The 19,007-nt window shown below is 37.9% G+C and overlaps 1 protein-coding gene across 1 annotated transcript; it reads left to right on the forward strand.

The window, feature by feature from the left end:
- Positions 1-3,592: 3,592 nt before the first annotated feature.
- Positions 3,593-17,397, forward strand: LOC139145364 (galactosylceramide sulfotransferase-like). The gene is made up of 3 exons (XM_070716484.1): positions 3,593-3,825; positions 12,786-13,762; positions 15,244-17,397. The coding sequence occupies exons 1-3, from the start codon at positions 3,677-3,679 to the stop codon at positions 15,438-15,440; spliced, it is 1,323 nt and encodes a 440-aa protein (XP_070572585.1). The 5' UTR covers positions 3,593-3,676; the 3' UTR covers positions 15,441-17,397.
- The last annotated feature ends 1,610 nt before the right edge of the window (positions 17,398-19,007 follow it).

Genomic DNA, 19,007 nt, shown 5'->3' on the forward strand with positions numbered 1-19,007 from the left:
TTAAAAAAATTGACCCCGCCCCAATTCATCGATTGTAAAATGTGACCCCAATTTTTCATCTGGTTTTATTGCTTAACACTTTGCACCCTAAGGCCCTGGGGTTGAGTTGACATTTGAAAGTATCATGTGGTATGACTTCTGACTTCTGAAATAATCAAACACTGTCCCATAAGGGACTGGACAAAAAAATACAAGGGTCGGTGTTTTTCAAAATGACAATGCGCAAAAAATAGTGACCCTTTTTCCAATACAAAACTAGCTAAATCTGTGGTATTATTGGCGCTCGATATTGAAGGGTGTGCTTCATATGAACATGGAACCTGACGATAGCCCAAAAGGGTGGGGGCGGGGGTTGAGGACAAATACTATTACCCTTTCAAACGTCCGGAAAAGGTACCAGACTACTTTTTATACTTGACACGAACTCACTGAAAATATAACGTAGAAAGCAATATAGGATAGGAATAAAAGGGATGAACACGATTGGAACTAACTTGGGATAATTGGATCTTCATATTTTTCAAATTTCTGAAAAGTGTTAGGTGCCGTATAGCTAAATATTGCACTAAACACACTCAAACACTTGGGCGTATCTAGCCATCTGGTGTTCCGCTTGAGTGGAAATCCTTCCAGACAAGATATTTTGATAAGTCCATGATATACTTTCTAAAGTTGGGCCGATGTGTCAAAAAATAACTAAAAATGCCTTAAAATTACAAATTTGCATATTACATCATGATTTCAACAAATCTAAATGGGGGATTCCTTATGAACGTGTGTATTAACTTTCCAAGACAGGAAATTTGCCTTTCTAAGCTAACAATTCCCTAGTGGTTAATAAACTTAGAACCCCCGTAAATTATATATTTTTGGAAAGCCTAGACATAGGGGAACATTTTGGTTACCATGTCACTATTGTTTACATAACTATCATGTGACAGGTAATTTGCATAACCTTTCAAAAATCGGGTTTCCCTATGTATTGTTTCAATGCTTTGAGATATATTGCTGAAATTTGTGTGAGTGCAAGCTGTCCTAAGGATCTTCCAAAGCATGTCTCAGAATTTTTTTAAACCTTCTTAAACAATTTTTACGCCAGGAAAACTTCCAGAGCGGTGAATTTAACTCTAGTTGATTTCTTTAAAATTATGCTCAATAAAAACTAAGCAAGATATAAAAAAATCTGACACACGCTTTTGAAGAGCGTTGTGACAGCTTGCATTCCAGCAAGTTTGAGTCAGATATTTTGAAGTATTGAGACAAAACATAGGGAAAACCGAGATTTGAGAGGTTATGCAAATTACCTGTCACATGATAGTTATGTAAACAATGGTGACACTGTGATTACCAAAATCTTTCCCCATATCTAGGCTTTCAGAAAATGTATAATGTACGGGGGTTCTGAGCTTATAAACCACCAGAGAATTGTTAGACTAAAGAGGTCCATTTCTAGTCTTAGACCTTTAAATCTTAAAGCTTTCAAAGAAGAAGGAATTAAAGTTTTTTTGACCAAAAACGACAAAATTGCTTTAGAAATACAAACTTGCATACTTAATCACAGTTTGAACAGACCTTATTTAGGTCATTCCTGTGGACCTGTATACCAAATATCATAAGCTGTCAGACCAGTGGTTATGGAAAATAAGATTGTTTACCAAAATTTGTTTACCTTATTTGCATATTTTTGATATTTTCATTTAAATTAAAAGAAAAGGTTGTCCCAAATCCCTCAATATACCTTCACACAAAATATCAAAGTAATACGTCCAGTGCTTTCCAAGTTATCACGGTGGACGGACAAACAGGAAGGTGTATACAGACAAACACAGGAAGTGGGCAAATACCAATCTTATCATATTGTGACGTAGCCATACATATGCTTAGAATTTAACCTTTGAATTTGACTGTAATGACCGACAGTAACCCTGCACGTTATCTCCCGTGTTCGTTTTCGTGACCTTTTATTGTTTCAACTCCTGAAGTTATCATCTATGCCTGGACGACCTTTACCCCTGTTTGACATTGTACTTAACCAAGAGCGATTTGACTTTGCCGATTGTTCTTAGATAATTATAGACGCATGACTTTGCAGATCCTGAGACCCAATTGTTTTGAGTTAATTATAGACCCATGACTTTGCAGTTTCTGACACTCAATATAAACTATGCATCTCAGTGTGTTAGGGGGAGAACATCAGACACCATTTTAGGAGAACTTTTGGGACACGGTCCCTCCGTGGATGGACCGTGTCTAGGCACTTTATCGACGACGCCCGGAGACGACGTTCAACCGCGACCCTGACGACTAGTGTAGGTCATAGAAGTTTATTGTGTAACTAGTGTTACTCAGCTGAATAAAGTACTACGACTTAGAGTATTCCTGTGTACCGTTGCCGTCTCTTATACGTCTACTGCCCACAGTTCCCTACCAGTGTACGTATCCGATAATAGCTACATCACAACCACGCTACGTGACAATATGTATGACAAAAAATTCTAGCTAAAAACCAAAAACACTGAACAGTATCAAATTTTATGTTTGCAGTATTGTTTGCTTAAGGGTGTATGATCAGAAAAATTCTAGCTGTTGTTTTACCTTTGCGATATGAATTTCTGAATTCTAGTATATTAGAATAATCAAATGGTAAAGAATACAAATGGGATCACCATGCTTGATTTTCTACACACGCAATGAAAAGTAACAGTTTTTCACGAAAAACACTTAAAATCAATATGTAAAACCACTTATTTCAAGTTCATGCAGTGAATGGAATGTCCAAACTCTCATTGTACAATAACACAAAAGTTAAACTTTGAAAAGTAAAGATTCTAATTTAAATGAAAAAAATGTGACTTAGTGGAAATATTTTTTTTACCAAATTTGCCATTATTACACCCAAGATTTCAGAGATTAAAACGTTAATATGATGCAATATTTCAATCTTCCAGTATTGTCAATATTTTGAAACTTTCATAAGTAGCATCTAGGTCATATATGTCTTATATTTTCTATATTTGGGAGGGAGGGGGGGGGGGTAGGTCACCGTGCTCAGTCTTTTGCAAAGTGTTGGCAAAGTATAGCCAGGAATTCACAATTTGCATACTCTCTCATGATAGTTATTTTGTGTGCTCTCAGCGGGTACCATTGATCCGGCCAGATTTATTTATTTATTTTAACTCAAGTCGACTTACGCTCTACACACTGCTGACAACATTTCTATAACCACTACAGAATATTATATGTGCTTCAAAAAGGTAGTGTGTCGAACATCTGCAAGCAGAACTGCGCAATACATATTTATTTTTTCTGTGCGCACACCCCTAATAAATATGCGACTGTACGATAGTGGGGGGAGGGGGGGGGGGCTTGAACAATTTTGATCACATAGATGGGGAGTTTGATATTGCTTTGAGGGTATTGAGGAGGTATCTGAAAAAAATCAGATTTCAATCGCAATTTCTCCAGCCCCCTCACCATTATTTGTGAACGTTGCCTAGTCAGATATATATTTAATTGACGACGAGCGAGCTCTCGTACCAGGTTTTTGGCTTAATCTTTTATCATTGTATTGATACCAGCGCCTGTGAGTAGATCGTGTCCACGTCTCTAGTTAATCATTAAGGTTGAAAATCTGTTGTCAATGAGTAACATGTGATTCAAGTTGAAATCGTCTAATATGAAAGAGTTAGTTTGCCATATGCCAGTGCGAGTTCCAAACAGGAAGTTTCTCAAAGTTGTGGTACCGTTTTTATTGATCTTAGTAATAATTTATTTTCATGCACGAACATGGCGCTCCATCGAAGACGTCAAGAGGAACTCGACCACGTAAGTATCACAGTATATCGCTTTTTCCCTGATAACTGTTTTTTTGGCGACACGTTGCGACTCTAACTCGTTCTTTACAAAACATCTGCGCTCCAGCTCTTCAGAACCGATGGCAGGCACAGTTCACTAGCCTACAACGTTTTTGGGCGGAACACATATATTACAAATACATATAGTTATGCATAACACTTACACGGAGTTTCAAGGGCAAACGGAGACAAAGCACCTCATGTGAAAACTATGGTATCGGCATAATGTCAGACCATAGACCACCGTGCTGTCGACACAATGAACACATTTTCCAACAACCACCAACAGTGTTATTTTCAAAGATTAATAGGGAATAGAATTTGCTGTCTTCACATCTCCACCGACAAATCACAGCTGTTCTGATAACTAAAGGCTTCGAGAAGGTTGTTGCCAATTTTCATCACAGGGAATGGAGTAATCTTGTTGTTGTTGTTGTTGTTGTTGTTGATGGTGATGATGATGATGACGATAATAAAAAATATTAAAAAACAATGTGTCATTCCTTGCTGTTGTTTGTCGATGTTGTAGATAATTGTAAAAGAAAACTGTAATAGTGACCAAAAAACGACGTAGGTCGCCCAACGTCACTCCCGTCCTATATATTTTTTATTATCGTCATCATCATCATCAACAACAACAACAACAACAACAACAACAACAAGATTACTCCATTCCCTGTGATTTTCATTCGTACTCTTGCTGCTGTAGAAGTCGCAATTTTTAAGGCGCCGTCACTATTTACGGCCAAGGGTTGGAAGAACGGAAGGGGGACGTCTCTCAAAAATGATCAACAGAAAGGGGAGCGTCTGCAAAAAATATGATACACAACAAAATATTCACATTTGACAGTTGTTCTAAGTATCACCAAATCGCGCTATTTTAATGTCAAATTTTCAAACGTTTATGTATCAGGAGGGGAAGCCCCCTCCCCCCCCCCCATGTATCCACTGTTTTTCAGCTCCCCGGTCATCTAACACACATGCTGGTATCTAACAATGCTGTGAATTCAAATGCTGCATCTCGCTTCAAACTGTCCCTGTGTTTTCTTGCAGTGATAGGCTTGCCTTTGTTGCACCTTACTGCCAGAGCATATAGGAGAGCTCTCTGGGAGAGCTATAGATTCAGTGTTTATAAACGTAAAATTATCAAATGTAGATAGGGTGTTGGTTACATAGCTTAAAGTTTTATTCTGCCAGTATTACCGCCTAATATGTCAAGTGTGGAAAAAAAAACAGCGAAGTATGGACCCATAACCCTTCAGTATTTTGGTGTCATATCCCGGGTGTCATAAAATGGCAAAGAGTCAGAAAAATGCTTGATTGATGATGTTTTTCAATTTTATTTCTTTCAATTCATCATGTGGTATTGTGGTGTATACAATGTGGAAAATCGAAAGTTTTACAGTATTAAATACATGTACATGTTATTTTATAATGTTCTCTATAAAGTGGAGCATTGTAATAAGGCTGCGTTCACAAAAAAACGGTTAGGGGGGCTGGAGGAATTCAGGGGGGGATTCGAAAATTTTGGGGGTAGTGGAGGGGGGGGGACTTGAAAATTTTGCTCTACCTGTAGGGGGGGGACTTGAAAATTTTTGGGTCCCTTTTGAGTTTTACATTTTCCAATTCCAAGTTTTTGTAGGTAATTCAATGAAAAATGAATACCATTTTTTATGTCATCAAAATGTTGTAATGTTAGTAATAATTAAACAAAATCTAGAACCATTTTGTCACATTTCATGACTTTTATCTCGAAAAAATCTAAACGTGATTTGTCGTAAAAAACAAACTTGAGCCTCGTAACAGGGCAGAAGCTGCAACTGTTAATGATTTCTGCAATAATTCTATGCAATATAACAACTGCAGTTTCTTGCTATCTCCCTACAGCATGCTCAAACACACAATATTTAGTGTGTTGACAAAGCCTGTATATATAAATATAAATATGTATTTGGTGATAATTTAATTGGAGTCCAGACTGACAGTCAGTTGTCAGTGATACTGGTACATAGGCTGTGATAGCAAGCTGAATACTAGACAATTCAACATGCTGTAGGGAGTAGAACAAGAACGCAGTTGTAAAACTGAACAAAAATATTGCCAAAATTATCAAAGTTAATACAGCTACTGCCTACGGGTATTGTCACTATCAGATACTACCCTGCTACTGCAGTGTCACTGTCACTGCATACCTGAACAGTGACAGAGACAGCTCTGACTCTGATGTACATAGTAGTTGAAGAAGAGTTTTGGTCAAATGACACTCATGACAGTGAAACTCACTTGTACACAAGATAAGGCCAGAGAGCAACACATGGAAGAAAACATAGAAATGTTTGAATTCTGGCATATGAGAATAATCAAATATTAAAGAAAAAAGATAGGGTCACCATGCTTGATTTTCAAATTTTCAAACTCTTATTATAAAATGATACAGAAGTAAAACTTTGAATAGTAAAGACTAAAAGAAAAAATATGTGACCAAATGGAATTATGTATTTTTTAACCAAATTTGCAATTATCACACCCAAAATTTCAGAGATTAAGACATTTATTTGATGGAATATTTTAACCTTCCGGTATTGTCAATTTTGAGTAGCATCTAATTCATATAGGTCTTGTAGTTTTGAAACAATTTTTGGTAGGTCACTGTGCAATACCGCAATTAGCCAGAATTCACAATTTTCCTACTCTCTCATGATTGCATTTTGTGTGCTCTTCAACAGGAGCAATTGACCTGGCCAGAGTGGGATTAACTCAAGTTGGCTTTAAGACCAATAAATCTAAAAAATTCACTGATGCATTTAAAGAACTTGCCTTGGGAATATGACTATACAAAGTGCTAATACAGGTAGTGTTGAACACCTGTGAGCAGAACGGCGCAATACATGTTTATTTTTTCTGCGCTCACATCCTTTACAAATATGCGGGCCTGTGATAGTTGGGGGGGGGGACTTGAAAAATTTTGACCATATAGAGGGGGGGCATTTGAAAATTTTTTAGGGTACTTAGGGGGGGGATCTGAAAAAAAATAAGATTTCAATCGAGATTCCTCCAGCCCCCCCCCCCCCCTAATCGTTATTTGTGAACGCAGCCTAAAGGGAAAGTGGCTTCACACATCACTCATCTCGTCTAGTATGTGCTTTGGTGTGTTTAGTGTCTGAAATGTTTTGGCTGTTAGTGTGAAAATTAACAAACGAATACTTAATTTTAAAATAAGCCATGGCGAGACGTTGGCGTAGTCAGATGTGTCTTTGACAACCTTGACTCTTTTTTTATCCCCACGTTTCGAAACCAGAGCGGTCTCTTCCTCAGTCGCCTTAGATTTATGTATATCTTTTTCGTTTTATGTCACATCGATATTGTTGATCTCCTGTTCTTCTAGCAATGAAGCTAGAATATTTATGTTTGGATCGTCATGTGTTCGTTCGTTCGTTCATTGACTTGTTCCTAATACAAAATGCCGTGGACTTTGGCCTGTATCAGTATATCGCTAATGTTTGGATTTCTTTTGTATGCAATGATCGGTTGTTGTGGAAATATTTCATTCAGGCTGTAGTGTTTCGTCCTTGTCTATGTGTTCCCAGTTTTCGCACATTGCTGTTTTTTATAGCTTGTGTTCTTATATATATTGTTGCTATAATTTTCGTTGTGAAGACTAGTGTTATCTTTGTTTCTTCGTTTGTTCGCTTGTGTTATAGTTGCGTAACTCGTGCGGCGAACTGTGCTTGCGATGTGACTGGAGATTTCCTGTTGTTTTAGCCATGTTCGATTAATCTTGCATAAAGTGTATTGACCTTTGAAACAAAGTCATTTTTGTGTTGCAAGTTCTGATGTATCTTAGTGTTTCGCCTTTGATCAGGCTTTTAAAGCGTAGATTTCAGGCGGCCTGATGTTTTATGTAAGAATTCAAATCTGTCGATTTGTGTTCTTAGTTGTATATGGAGTCCATCGAGACTTGTGTTTGAATTTGTCTTTTTTTTGGTCAATTTGTGTCGCATAATGTATTGGATTTTCCTTCTCCTAATGTTTGCGTCTTGTATGAGATGAACTCTGTGAGGACGATTTGGTGTTGGGATGAATTTCAACCCTTACCCAGTGCATTGATTTTTGCTGTTGTTAAATTGTGTAATGATAGATTTTGATGAATCTAAGATTCGTGTTGTTATTTATGTTTATGCTATATTCGGCATTTGTACGGAGTTTCATTGTGTTTGAGATAATATGGTGTCTCCTCTTGTACCGTCTTTTTCTGGCAATTTTGTTGTTTTTCCTTTTTCTGTGTTTGGTGACACAGTATTGTGTAAATTTGTATTTTGCATTTGTGTTACGGTAGTTCTTGTTCGGAGAATTTGCTGGCCTTGAAAAAGGCCGTCTGCTATGGGTTTCAAAGACAGACCCGATTCTGTTCGTCCCTCTGGACGTTTGTGTTTTGGGTTGTGTGTAGCCTTTCGTTTGGCCAATAAATTATATCGGCTCTGGAGGCATTTGGTTGTCTTTCTTCGTTCCTGAGAGCCCTTCAAATTCCACTATCTTTGTTTCCCTTCTAGTTGCAAACATAGTTCGGGAGTACTCCGAAACTGATGACGTTTATCGTGCGTGTACCGTTTACCGTAAATTATAACGGCTGATATTTTATGTTTACGATAAACTTCACCAGGAGATTAAGCGATATGGGCACAGGAATATAATAAATAAAAAAATAGCGTCAATGACACTGTAGCTCCCATCCTGGACTATTTAGTGTTTGTTCTCTGGTCAGATATTTGAACATGTGTGAAAGGGATAAAGTGCATGAAGTGAAAATACTTAAATGTAATGTACTGGAGACAGTGAAATATGTTTAATGTATTTATTCAGAATATAAAATGGAAAAAATACAGAATTAGAAATATCGAGTACTGTGATACAACCATTAACTAAACAAGTCATTGACAATGACAGTCCCTACTTGTAATAGGAGTATTAGTCTTGATGGGGCAGGAAAATGTGGTCATTAAGAAGTATCATTTGAGTGTATATGTTGAGATCTATGGGCACATAGGTCTATGTCGTTGTTCCCAATTTGAAACATATGAGGCATGTCTTAAGTTATGGTTCTAAATCGGGAAAAAAGATCAGACCTCTAGCAGTATTGGCCAGCCAAGAAATACATATGCTCATAATAAATGAGGTACAAGATGTGACATCTTAAGGTCTAATATCCTATCAAAATTGGAGGGTATAGAACTTGTGGTTACTGAGATATGCATATATGTATAATCAAGGTCAAAGGTCATTGAGGTTACATGACATTTTGAAAAAAAAATTATATTGCTAATTAATCCCTATATGCCAAAAAATCAGACCTCTAGCTCTATTTGCTTGCCCAGAATTAGATGTGTGCAAAATTAATGAGGTAAAGCATGTGTTGTCATAAGGTCTCCCATCCTACTAAATACAAAGGACATAGCACTTGTAGTTACTTATTTATTGACATAAACATATATTTTAGGTAAAAGGTCATCAAGGTCACATGACATTTGGTCAAAAAATTTCTCTCCTATAGTTATCCCTATATACCAAAAATCAGACATCCAGCTCTATTGGCTTGCTCAGAATGAGATATGTGCATAATTAATGACGTACAATATCTGGCATCATAAGGTGTCCCATCATACCAGATATGAAGGGTGTAGCACTTGTGGTTACTGAGTTATGGACAAATATGTATATTTGAGGTCAAAGGTCACCGAAGTCATGTCACATTTTGTCAAAAAAATTGTATTGCTAGGTTATCCCTATATACCAAATATAGTTATCAAAACAAACCACCAATTGTATGAAACATGGGCCTAAATACAGACAGACTGACATTCACAGACTGGCACAGAGTGATGACATTGACCCCAAGTGTGCCTTGGCCCATGGAGAGTGATAAAGATCTAACAAAAAGCTGAATGTAATGATAAAATAGTTAAGTATAGGCCTACAGACACTGAGGGTGAATATGTTACAGCAATTTGATTAGTTTCTTTTCGTTTTCTACTTCTGTGATAATTTTTAAGACAATCAAACTGCAAGGCAGTTTTAATATTTAATTGACATAATTTAATTTAATATTTAATATTTAATTATTTTATATATTTAATTGACATACATGTTATCTTTTACAAGCACACAGCAAACTGTTCTTGATTTTTCATTTACAATATTTGACATAGACTGAAATACATAACATGCAACCAATATTTACATTTTGCCCATGCACCAGATACTTGGAGAGATTTCAACATGCAATCATTAACTCAGAAACCCTATAGGGAAAAGTAAACATTGTTTTCTTCCAGAACAGCTGGTATATCCACATCTGGAGCAACTTACAAACTTAACCAATTACACAAGGATGATGACACAAGAGATAAAGTTAAACTGTGGTGAACTTGACTATTCCTTTCAAATCCTTACCTAACTTGATTGACATCTTAAACTAAAATACACTGCATGTTTAATGGCACACAAAAATACATCAGGGGTGTACCATTTGATAAAAGGGTGTTGTCTGGAAGATTGATGAGGAACATCTTTTTTTATCCGATACACTGTACATTCTTTTTTCCCACTATCCCACCTTTTCTTTTTGACAATCCTTCTATGGCTGATTTTTTTATTGACATTTGTTTGGATTTTTTTCAAAATCTGCCAGGACCTCAGGACCCCCCCCCCCCCTCCATCACTCTTTAACATTGAAAAAAACTTTGAATATATTTGTTGGAAACCAAACCTGCTGAAATCACCTCAGCTATGTTTTCTCATTATTTTTTACCGCATTTCAACACCAAATACAGTTTACCATTTCAAATGCTTACTGAATCACAACATTATCTTAAACATAGGGCCAATGTCCCTGAAGCTACTATAGACATGGATACAAAATTAAGTATTTCCTGACTGTATGAAATCATCTCACTAAGGTCATCCTAGGGACCTGTTAACCAAATATTAAAGCTGTCTGACCAGCGGTTTTGAAAAAAACAAGCGACCCAATAGTCGACAGAGCTCTGCTGTGTTATGTAGAGAGCAACTTTTTGTGACATATGTATTGATGAAGATGGTTGAGATCTTTGATAGCTCATTTCAGGATGGCCTGACCTAAAATGGCAACATTAGCTGCAAAAATACAAAATTGATGATTTCATCATAATTATGTATAAAAATGTATACCAAATATCAAAGCTATCACATGAGTAACTTTTGAGAAACAAATATTTTGACCAAAAATGGCAAAAATTGACCCAAAATACAAAAATTGAAGATTTCATCAAATTTCACAATATCACACTAGGAGAAACCCCAGGAACCTGTATACCAAATATCAAAGGCATCAGACAAGTAGTTTTTGAGAAACACATTTTTTGACCAAAAATGTCAAAAATTGCACCAAAAATACAAAATTGCAGATTTCATCATATATTCTATATATCATATTTAGTTTATCTGTAGGAACCTGTATACCAAATATCAAAGCTGTCAGACGAGCGGTTTTGATGAAATAAATTTTTGACCAAAAATGACAAAAAAATTCCTTAAAAATACAGATTTGCATATTTCATCACAATTTGGACAAATCCAAATTGTGTTATCCCTAGGGACCTGTATACCAAATATCAAAGCTGTCAGACGAGCGGTTTTGATGAAATAAATTTTGACCAAAAATGACAAAAAAATTCCTTAAAAATACAGATTTGCATACTTCATCACAATTTGGACAAATCCAAATTGTGTTATCCCTAGGGACCTATATACCAAATATCAAAGCTGTCAGACGAGCGATTTTGATGAAATAAATTTTTGACCAAAAATAACAAAAAAATTCCTTAAAAATACAGATTTGCATATTTCATCACAATTTGAACAAATCCGATTTGTGTTATCCCTAGGGACCTGTATACCAAATATCAAAGCTGTCAGACGAGCGGTTTTGATGAAATAAATTTTTGACCAAAAATGACAAAAAAATTCCTTAAAAATACAGATTTGCATACTTCATCACAATTTGCAATCCAATTTGGACAAATCCAAATTGTGTTATCCCTAGGGACCTATATACCAAATATCAAAGCTGTCAGACGAGCGATTTTGATGAAATAAATTTTTGACCAAAAATAACAAAAAAATTCCTTAAAAATACAGATTTGCATATTTCATCACAATTTGAACAAATCCGATTTGTGTTATCCCTAGGGACCTGTATACCAAATATCAAAGCTGTCTGACCAGCGGTTCATGAAGAAGAAGATGTTTTACCAAAAACGCCTTTTTTGGCACTAATTTGTATATTTTCAACAATATCAAAAAATCAAAAAAAGCACAATTATTTCAGGTCAGCCCAAAGTACTTACATGCTAATTTTTCATGTAATCTGCTCAGTGGTTATTGAGATTTTCAATTTTGACTGTTTTTACATTTTTTCACTTAATTTGCATATTTTTGGCAATGACAACTTCATTTGAACAAAATCTCATCTACAGCCCATCATCCATGTACACACCAAATATCAAGATGAAATGTGCAGCGGTTTTGGAGTTTTTGATGTTGACGGACAGACATACAGACATACATACATACAGACATTTCCCTAGCCTATAAGAATAGCTTCCATTGCCATATATACATATGGCTATGGGAGCTAAAAAGTCGTCTAGGCAACATTCCATTATGTAAAATATATGTCACTATTTACAAATGTATCAAAGTTAGGACAGAAATTCCGCTATCAATTATTACATTTATATCAAATAGGCTACACACAGAATGAGTTGACCGGTTGAACAACGGGCATTTCGACAGGAAACGTAAGTTAGTGAATAAACACCATTGAAAATAAGTCAAATGTTACAGCTAGAGGAGATTGAACTTTAACCTCTGTATATTGTGTGAATTCAATTTCAGGATAACGAATCTACAAATCAGACTTTCCACAGACGTACCAACCCTGGTTTCGACAACACTCCTAAAGATTGACTGTCATCCAACCTCACAAATAGTCTTTATCAAAACTCACAAGACAGCAAGTTCAACGACGAGTTCCATCATTCAGCGTTACGGTTTGACTCATGGACTGCGCTTCGCCCTGCCAAAAGGAGGTCATATTTTCAGTACCACAGAGTTGTTCTCTCGGGAAATGCTTCTCAAGCAGAATCCGAGACCTGGTAGAGGTCGCTCTTTCGACATAATAGCAAGCCACCTGAGGTACAACAGGCCAGAACTTGAAATTGTTGTCCCCAACGGGACCTACATCACCATACTACGCGATCCAGTTAAAAGGTTTGAGTCAGTGTTTGGGTACTATGACTACGCCAGCCAGTTTCACTTCTCTCGAGCAAGGAACCCGCTTGAACAATTCATGAACAACCCGGACGAATACTCCCGAAAACTGGAAGGGTTTATGAAGAACGAAATAAGAAATGGGATGCTGTTTAGTCTAGGCTTCGACCACCGTTTTGATAACAATAAAACGATTATCAACGAGACGATAGCAAAATTAGACTCTGAACTGGATTTAGTGTTGATTTCGGATTATTTTGAAGAATCTCTTGTATTGATGAAAAATATACTGTGCTGGGAATTCGACGATATTTTGCACATAAGCAAAGGTATACGGAGCAAAAACCGGCGCTATACCGTAAGACACCCAGTTGTTGACAAGATCCGCAAGTGGAACCACGGTGACGTACTCCTGTTTGAGCATTTCAACGAGACTTTTTGGAGGAAGGTGAAAAGCCTAGGGACACGATTCGACGACGATCTCCAGAAATTCCACCTGCAACAAGAACAATTCCACGATCGTTGTGTTGATCGCGAACGAACGAATAAAATAAAAGAACGGGAAGATGGACTTGTGATGAAGGAAAGTGCGGATAAGAAGTGTAAGACTAGTTTTATTCGTGATGTGCAGTTTCATGAGATGCTGAGAAAAAATGCTCTTACAGAATAAAAACGCCACGAGTTTCACATGTTTCTAAGAAAAAATAAAGTAAAATCACTGGAAACGAACGACTAAACCAACAAATATCACATGTAAGCACGGGTACGCGTATGCCGCTAAGGGACGATTCAGAATTTACTTCCGGGGGGAGGATTTTCAGGGGGGGGCCACCCATTTTTCCCAAGAAAATTTAGGGGGGGCCAGACAAAAATACCACAATCTTTTAGGGGGGCCAAGGAAAAAAAACATCAATTCAATGTTTGCCTTGAATTTCTGATCTCTACAAAAGAGAACCATAGACGCTACCTGGGTGACAGATAAACTCAACATAGTTAAACTCCTTTAGCTGCCAAATTCGGTAATATTCACAGTGGTTTGTTTTATGCATCTATAGCAGTATCTTGTTCTCCTCCCTGAAGCGTTATGAAATGTCCAGTATTTAGCATGTCAATACAAACCATACAGTGAACAGTCAGGGTTGTTTTTGTTGAAAAGAGATCTCAGATCAAGTCCAGACTAGAATTCATTTATCAACAATAACAATGGTCATTTATGTTCACACTGGTATGTTGCTAAATACAGCATTGGGTGTTCTATGTAGTGATAGAATAACAAACAAATGCTGATACACAGACATGAACATTGAACAAATGCTAAAAATTACAGCAAATGTCTTTTTAAGGTTGGGTTTACCTTGTAGCTTGTAAAGCAGTTGAAAGTTGCATGATAAAGAAGTGTTAATTTATGCAAATGTAAGCAAATCACCCGATTTCTTGGCTTCTTTTGCCTCCCAATTTCAAAATTTCCAAAGAATTTAACTCCACTCCGGCTGGGTCAAATTTTCTGAAATTTCACATTATGTTTTTTTTAATTGGAATCTGTGTTTTATCACAGATGTGTTTTGTGATTACACCTAGCTATCTGCCTTCCGTACATCTTCACTGTCGTCCCCTTTTATCGGCTCTTCTACCAACAAACTACAGCTGGAGATCGAGAACGACCGGTCGTCCTATATCGCCTTTCAGACTGATGGTTGCCATCACGTTGGCATGTTCTGTCTGCTAGGGTCGACTTGGCAATGAATCTTGCCTTCTTTTTTGTTTTCATGCTACGATGAGGCCATGACTTTTAACCTTTTGCGTTGAAATTACTACTTTTTAGGAGTTCAGTTTTGCTAGCATTCGCCTACTTGTCACTCGTTTATTTACCCGTTTGCAGCTCATGTTACCTGGCCCTCTTCGTTTTGCATGCATTATCGTGCCCCCCTTTTTTAGCATGTTGATTTTGGTCATCCTTCACAAGCGTTTTCCCAGCTTTGCATGTATTGCGCAGTCTGGCCTTACATGCGGCCCCACGCAATTTAATTTTGCTCTTCATACAGCTTAGCGATGTCTTTCACATTTCTTTTTCCTTCCATTTTAGATGCACTGTTTCAAACTACTGTGCCACTCCCAGGAAGCCGAACCCTGCAGCTGCACTTGTCGGCAGTCTCACAAGCATCCCTGCGAAAACATACGAAAACAAAAACATCTGCTAGCATCTGTAACCCATCGGGCTTTTTGTACCAGGGCCCCTGCAATAAGCCAGTGCCTGAACTGTATCAATTGGAGTCTGTTTAGCCCAACGTCTACGTATTAGCAAACTCTCTGTCCATAAAACATTTCGGTCAGCAGACCCACGGATACCTTACCACGAACCGCATCATGGCATTACATCAGCACGTTGACTTTGTGGATTGTACAGTTCACATCAGTGTGACTGGAGGAACATGCTTTCTTTCAGAACACTTTCATTTTCAAAGCAAAGGACTACAGACTTCATCCTTTGCCATTTAGCAGTATTACAGTTTTTAGTAATGTCTCATAACCGCCACTTTATCCCACATCAGTTTCCTCATATCATGCCTTTCTTTGCTGTTTCGAAAGAACTGACATTTAACTCTGTCATGGACTTCATACTTCGTTCGACCAGCAACATTCCATTGAAGAGGATTTGCTTCGCATGCTCGGACATTTTTCCAGTTAACAGCGATGTGTGGAGTTGCCCTCATTCTCCTTTATATCATGCCTTTCATTGGTGCTTCGAAAGAATTGACATTTAACGCTGTCATAGACTGCACACTTCGTTCGACCAGCAACAGGCCATTGAAGAGGCTTGCTTTGCATACTCAGACATTTTCCCTAGTTAACAGTGACGTTCCACTTTGCCTGATCCGTTCACTGCTGCTCTACATGGAAATCCCAGACCACCTTTTAGGTAGATGGTCTAGCAACTGCTAATGACTTACATGTACATCAGAACATCAAAATTTGCGTCACGCTTTTCAACGGCTAGCCTCCTTACTGTGTGAACACTCAAGCACTTATCTACTGCGGTCTATGTCGTCACTTCAAGTCGGCCTTATTTCACCACATCAACAGACTCACACATTTACGTCTTGTTGTGTTTCATGTCTGCGTTTTGCCATCTGGACTCACTGGGTGCACACTCAAACACTTTTTAACAGCTGCCTATACGTCATTGCAAGTCAGTCTCATTCCATTGCATTATGACTCACACGTTACATGTCTCGTCGTGTTTCACGTCTGTGTTCTGTCACCTAGCGTTCCTACATGTACGTTGTTTCCACCTGGGCTCGCACAGTTTACCTGTCCCCCAGGACCCCCTCCCCCAAGCCGTATCATCACCACGGTGATCCCTTGGGCGCGAGAACCTCGTCTTCATTCCATGTTTCCACCCGGGCTCACACAGTTTACCTGTCCCCCGGGACCCCCTCCCCCCAAGCTGTATCATCACCACGGTGATCCCTTGGGCGCGAGAACCTTAATTGTCTTCGTTCCATGTTTCCACCCGGGCTCGCGCACAGTTTACCTGTCCCCCGGGACCCCCTCCCCCCAAGCCGTATCATCACCACGGTGATCCCTTGGGCGCGAGAACCTCGTCTTCGTTCCATGTTTCCACCTGGGCTCGCACAGTTTACCTGTCCCCCGGGACCCCCTCCCCCCAAGCCGTATCACCACCACGGTGATCCCTCGGGTGCGAGAACCTTGTCTTGTTCCATCCATGTTTCCACCTGGGCTCGTACAGTCTACCCTGTCCCCCAGGACCCCCTCCCCCCAAGCCGTATCATCACCACGGTGATCCCTTGGGCGCGAGAACCTTGTCTTCATTCCATGTTTCCACCCGGGCTCGCACAGTTTACCTGTCCCCCGGGACCCCCTCCCCCCAAGCCGTATCACCACCGCGGTGATCCCTTGGGTGCGAGAACCTCGTCTCCGTTTCATCATGTTCCCACCTGGGCTCGTACAGTTTACCTGTCCCCCAGGCCCCCTCAGTTTCATGTCTGCGTTTTGCCATCTGGACTCACCGGGTGCACACTCAAACACTTTTTAACGGCTGCCTATTTAGTCCAGTCAAAATAGGGTTAGACCCACCACAAATTGCAACAGAATTTTTTTCTTCAGAATGCATTTTAGAGAGGTACCCAGAACAACATATTAAAAGTTTACTCGAATCCACCTTGGGGAAATATGTCCAATTTGCATAAATCAAATATGGCTGCCAACCATCCGACAAAATAACATAATTGGCCATATATCACATGTTAAACAAGCTATTTTAGTGATTTCAAAGTCTGACACTAGTTATTTGCCTAAAGGAATCATTTTGGAGGTATAGTGTTTCATATGGGCACTCCATTAATTTGCATAATTCCAATATGCGGCCAACATTCCTACAAAAGACATTTTCGGTCATAAACCACGTATTAAACAAGCTTTTTCAGTGATTTTAAAGTTAAAAGTATATTCTTTGGCATGGACAAATGATTTTCGAGATGCATTATTTGCATAGGTAATTTGTTCATTTGCATAAATCCAATATGGTGGCCAACATACCTACAAAAGACCATTGTCGGTCATATACCACAAATTAAACAAGCTATTTCAGTGATTTTAAACTTTTAATATTTTTGTTGGGTATGAAGAAACACTTTTAGTGTTTCAATTTTTACAAAGAACCTTTGATAATTTGCATAAATTAAATATGGCTGCCATATTTATGCCCCATGGCTTAATAGCTTCTAATATAAATAATATAGTGTTATAGTGTTTAGCACCAGGAAACTATCAAGAAGAAACTGTTAAGTCCTTGGACATTCATTTTTAAAATTTTAATTTTTCTATATATGACGACTGTTAATGATTGCTGGTCTTCTGAATAATATATTCTCTTTCTGAATATAACATTGGATTCATCTGTGTACGGCATTTTCGTAATTTGTATGGGTGTTTAACACTGTACAGTGTCAAAACATGTAATCTGTAATGTTTACTGTTAAAAAAAAGACGTGTTCAAAATCTTTAGTTTTTAATTTAGACTTATGGATTGGTGCATCTATATAAGATCCCCTAGATGATAGGCAAGAAGTCATCACACATAACAGCAAAAATACAATAAACACATCAAAGCTAAAAAACAGAAAAAATGCCATAATACACACACAAATTGAAACTCAGCACTATTGCAAACAATGTCAGATTCATAAAAACCTCATGGACACACAAACTCAAAAAAATCTGAAAACTGCATGCTTTAGCAAAGGCTTACAATTAATCCAAACACAGAATCCAACCATTACACAATACAAACAAGTGCATCTTTAGTCATATTTCCAAGTGTCATTTTTCCAGATGTACATGTTTGTATCGTGTAACAGTTGGATTCTGTTGGGCTGATGAGTTGTTTGAATTAATTTTAAGCCTTTCCTAAGCATGCAATTTTCAATTTTTGTGAGTTTATGTGTTGATCAAGTTTTTAAGAGCCTGACATTGTTTGCATCAGAATTTTATTGCAAAACAAAATAGTTGTTTTGTTTTATAGCATTTGAAAAACAATGTGAACATTTCAGAAAATTTGACCCTGCCAAACTAGAGTTTTATTCTTTGGAAATCTTGAAATTCGGATAAAAGGGAAGCAGGAAATCTGGTGATTTGCATACATGAAGCCTTCTATATCATGCAACTTACGACTGCTTGCCAAGCTAAAAGTTGAACCTCTCCAATTTTTAATCTTGGGTTAACAAATTAATCAAATTGGATGAATATTTGCAAAAAAATTATTTTGAGCAAAATACGCTGCATTGGGTGCAGTTTTTCTTGATATTCCGGTTGCTAAAAACTACAGAA

Source organism: Ptychodera flava, chromosome 12 (genome assembly GCF_041260155.1).
Source record: "Ptychodera flava strain L36383 chromosome 12, AS_Pfla_20210202, whole genome shotgun sequence".
Classification (NCBI taxonomy): Eukaryota; Metazoa; Hemichordata; class Enteropneusta; family Ptychoderidae; genus Ptychodera; species Ptychodera flava.

Bases quoted from the DNA above. Each gene is read 5' to 3' on its own strand.
- LOC139145364 (XM_070716484.1), top strand. From the start codon at position 3,677: ATGAAAGAGTTAGTTTGCCATATGCCAGTGCGAGTTCCAAACAGGAAG. The intron at 3,826-12,785 runs GTAAGTATCACA...ATTCAATTTCAG, and splicing joins GTCAAGAGGAACTCGACCAC to GATAACGAATCTACAAATCA. The intron at 13,763-15,243 runs GTAAGACTAGTT...CTTCCATTTTAG, and splicing joins GGAAAGTGCGGATAAGAAGT to ATGCACTGTTTCAAACTACT.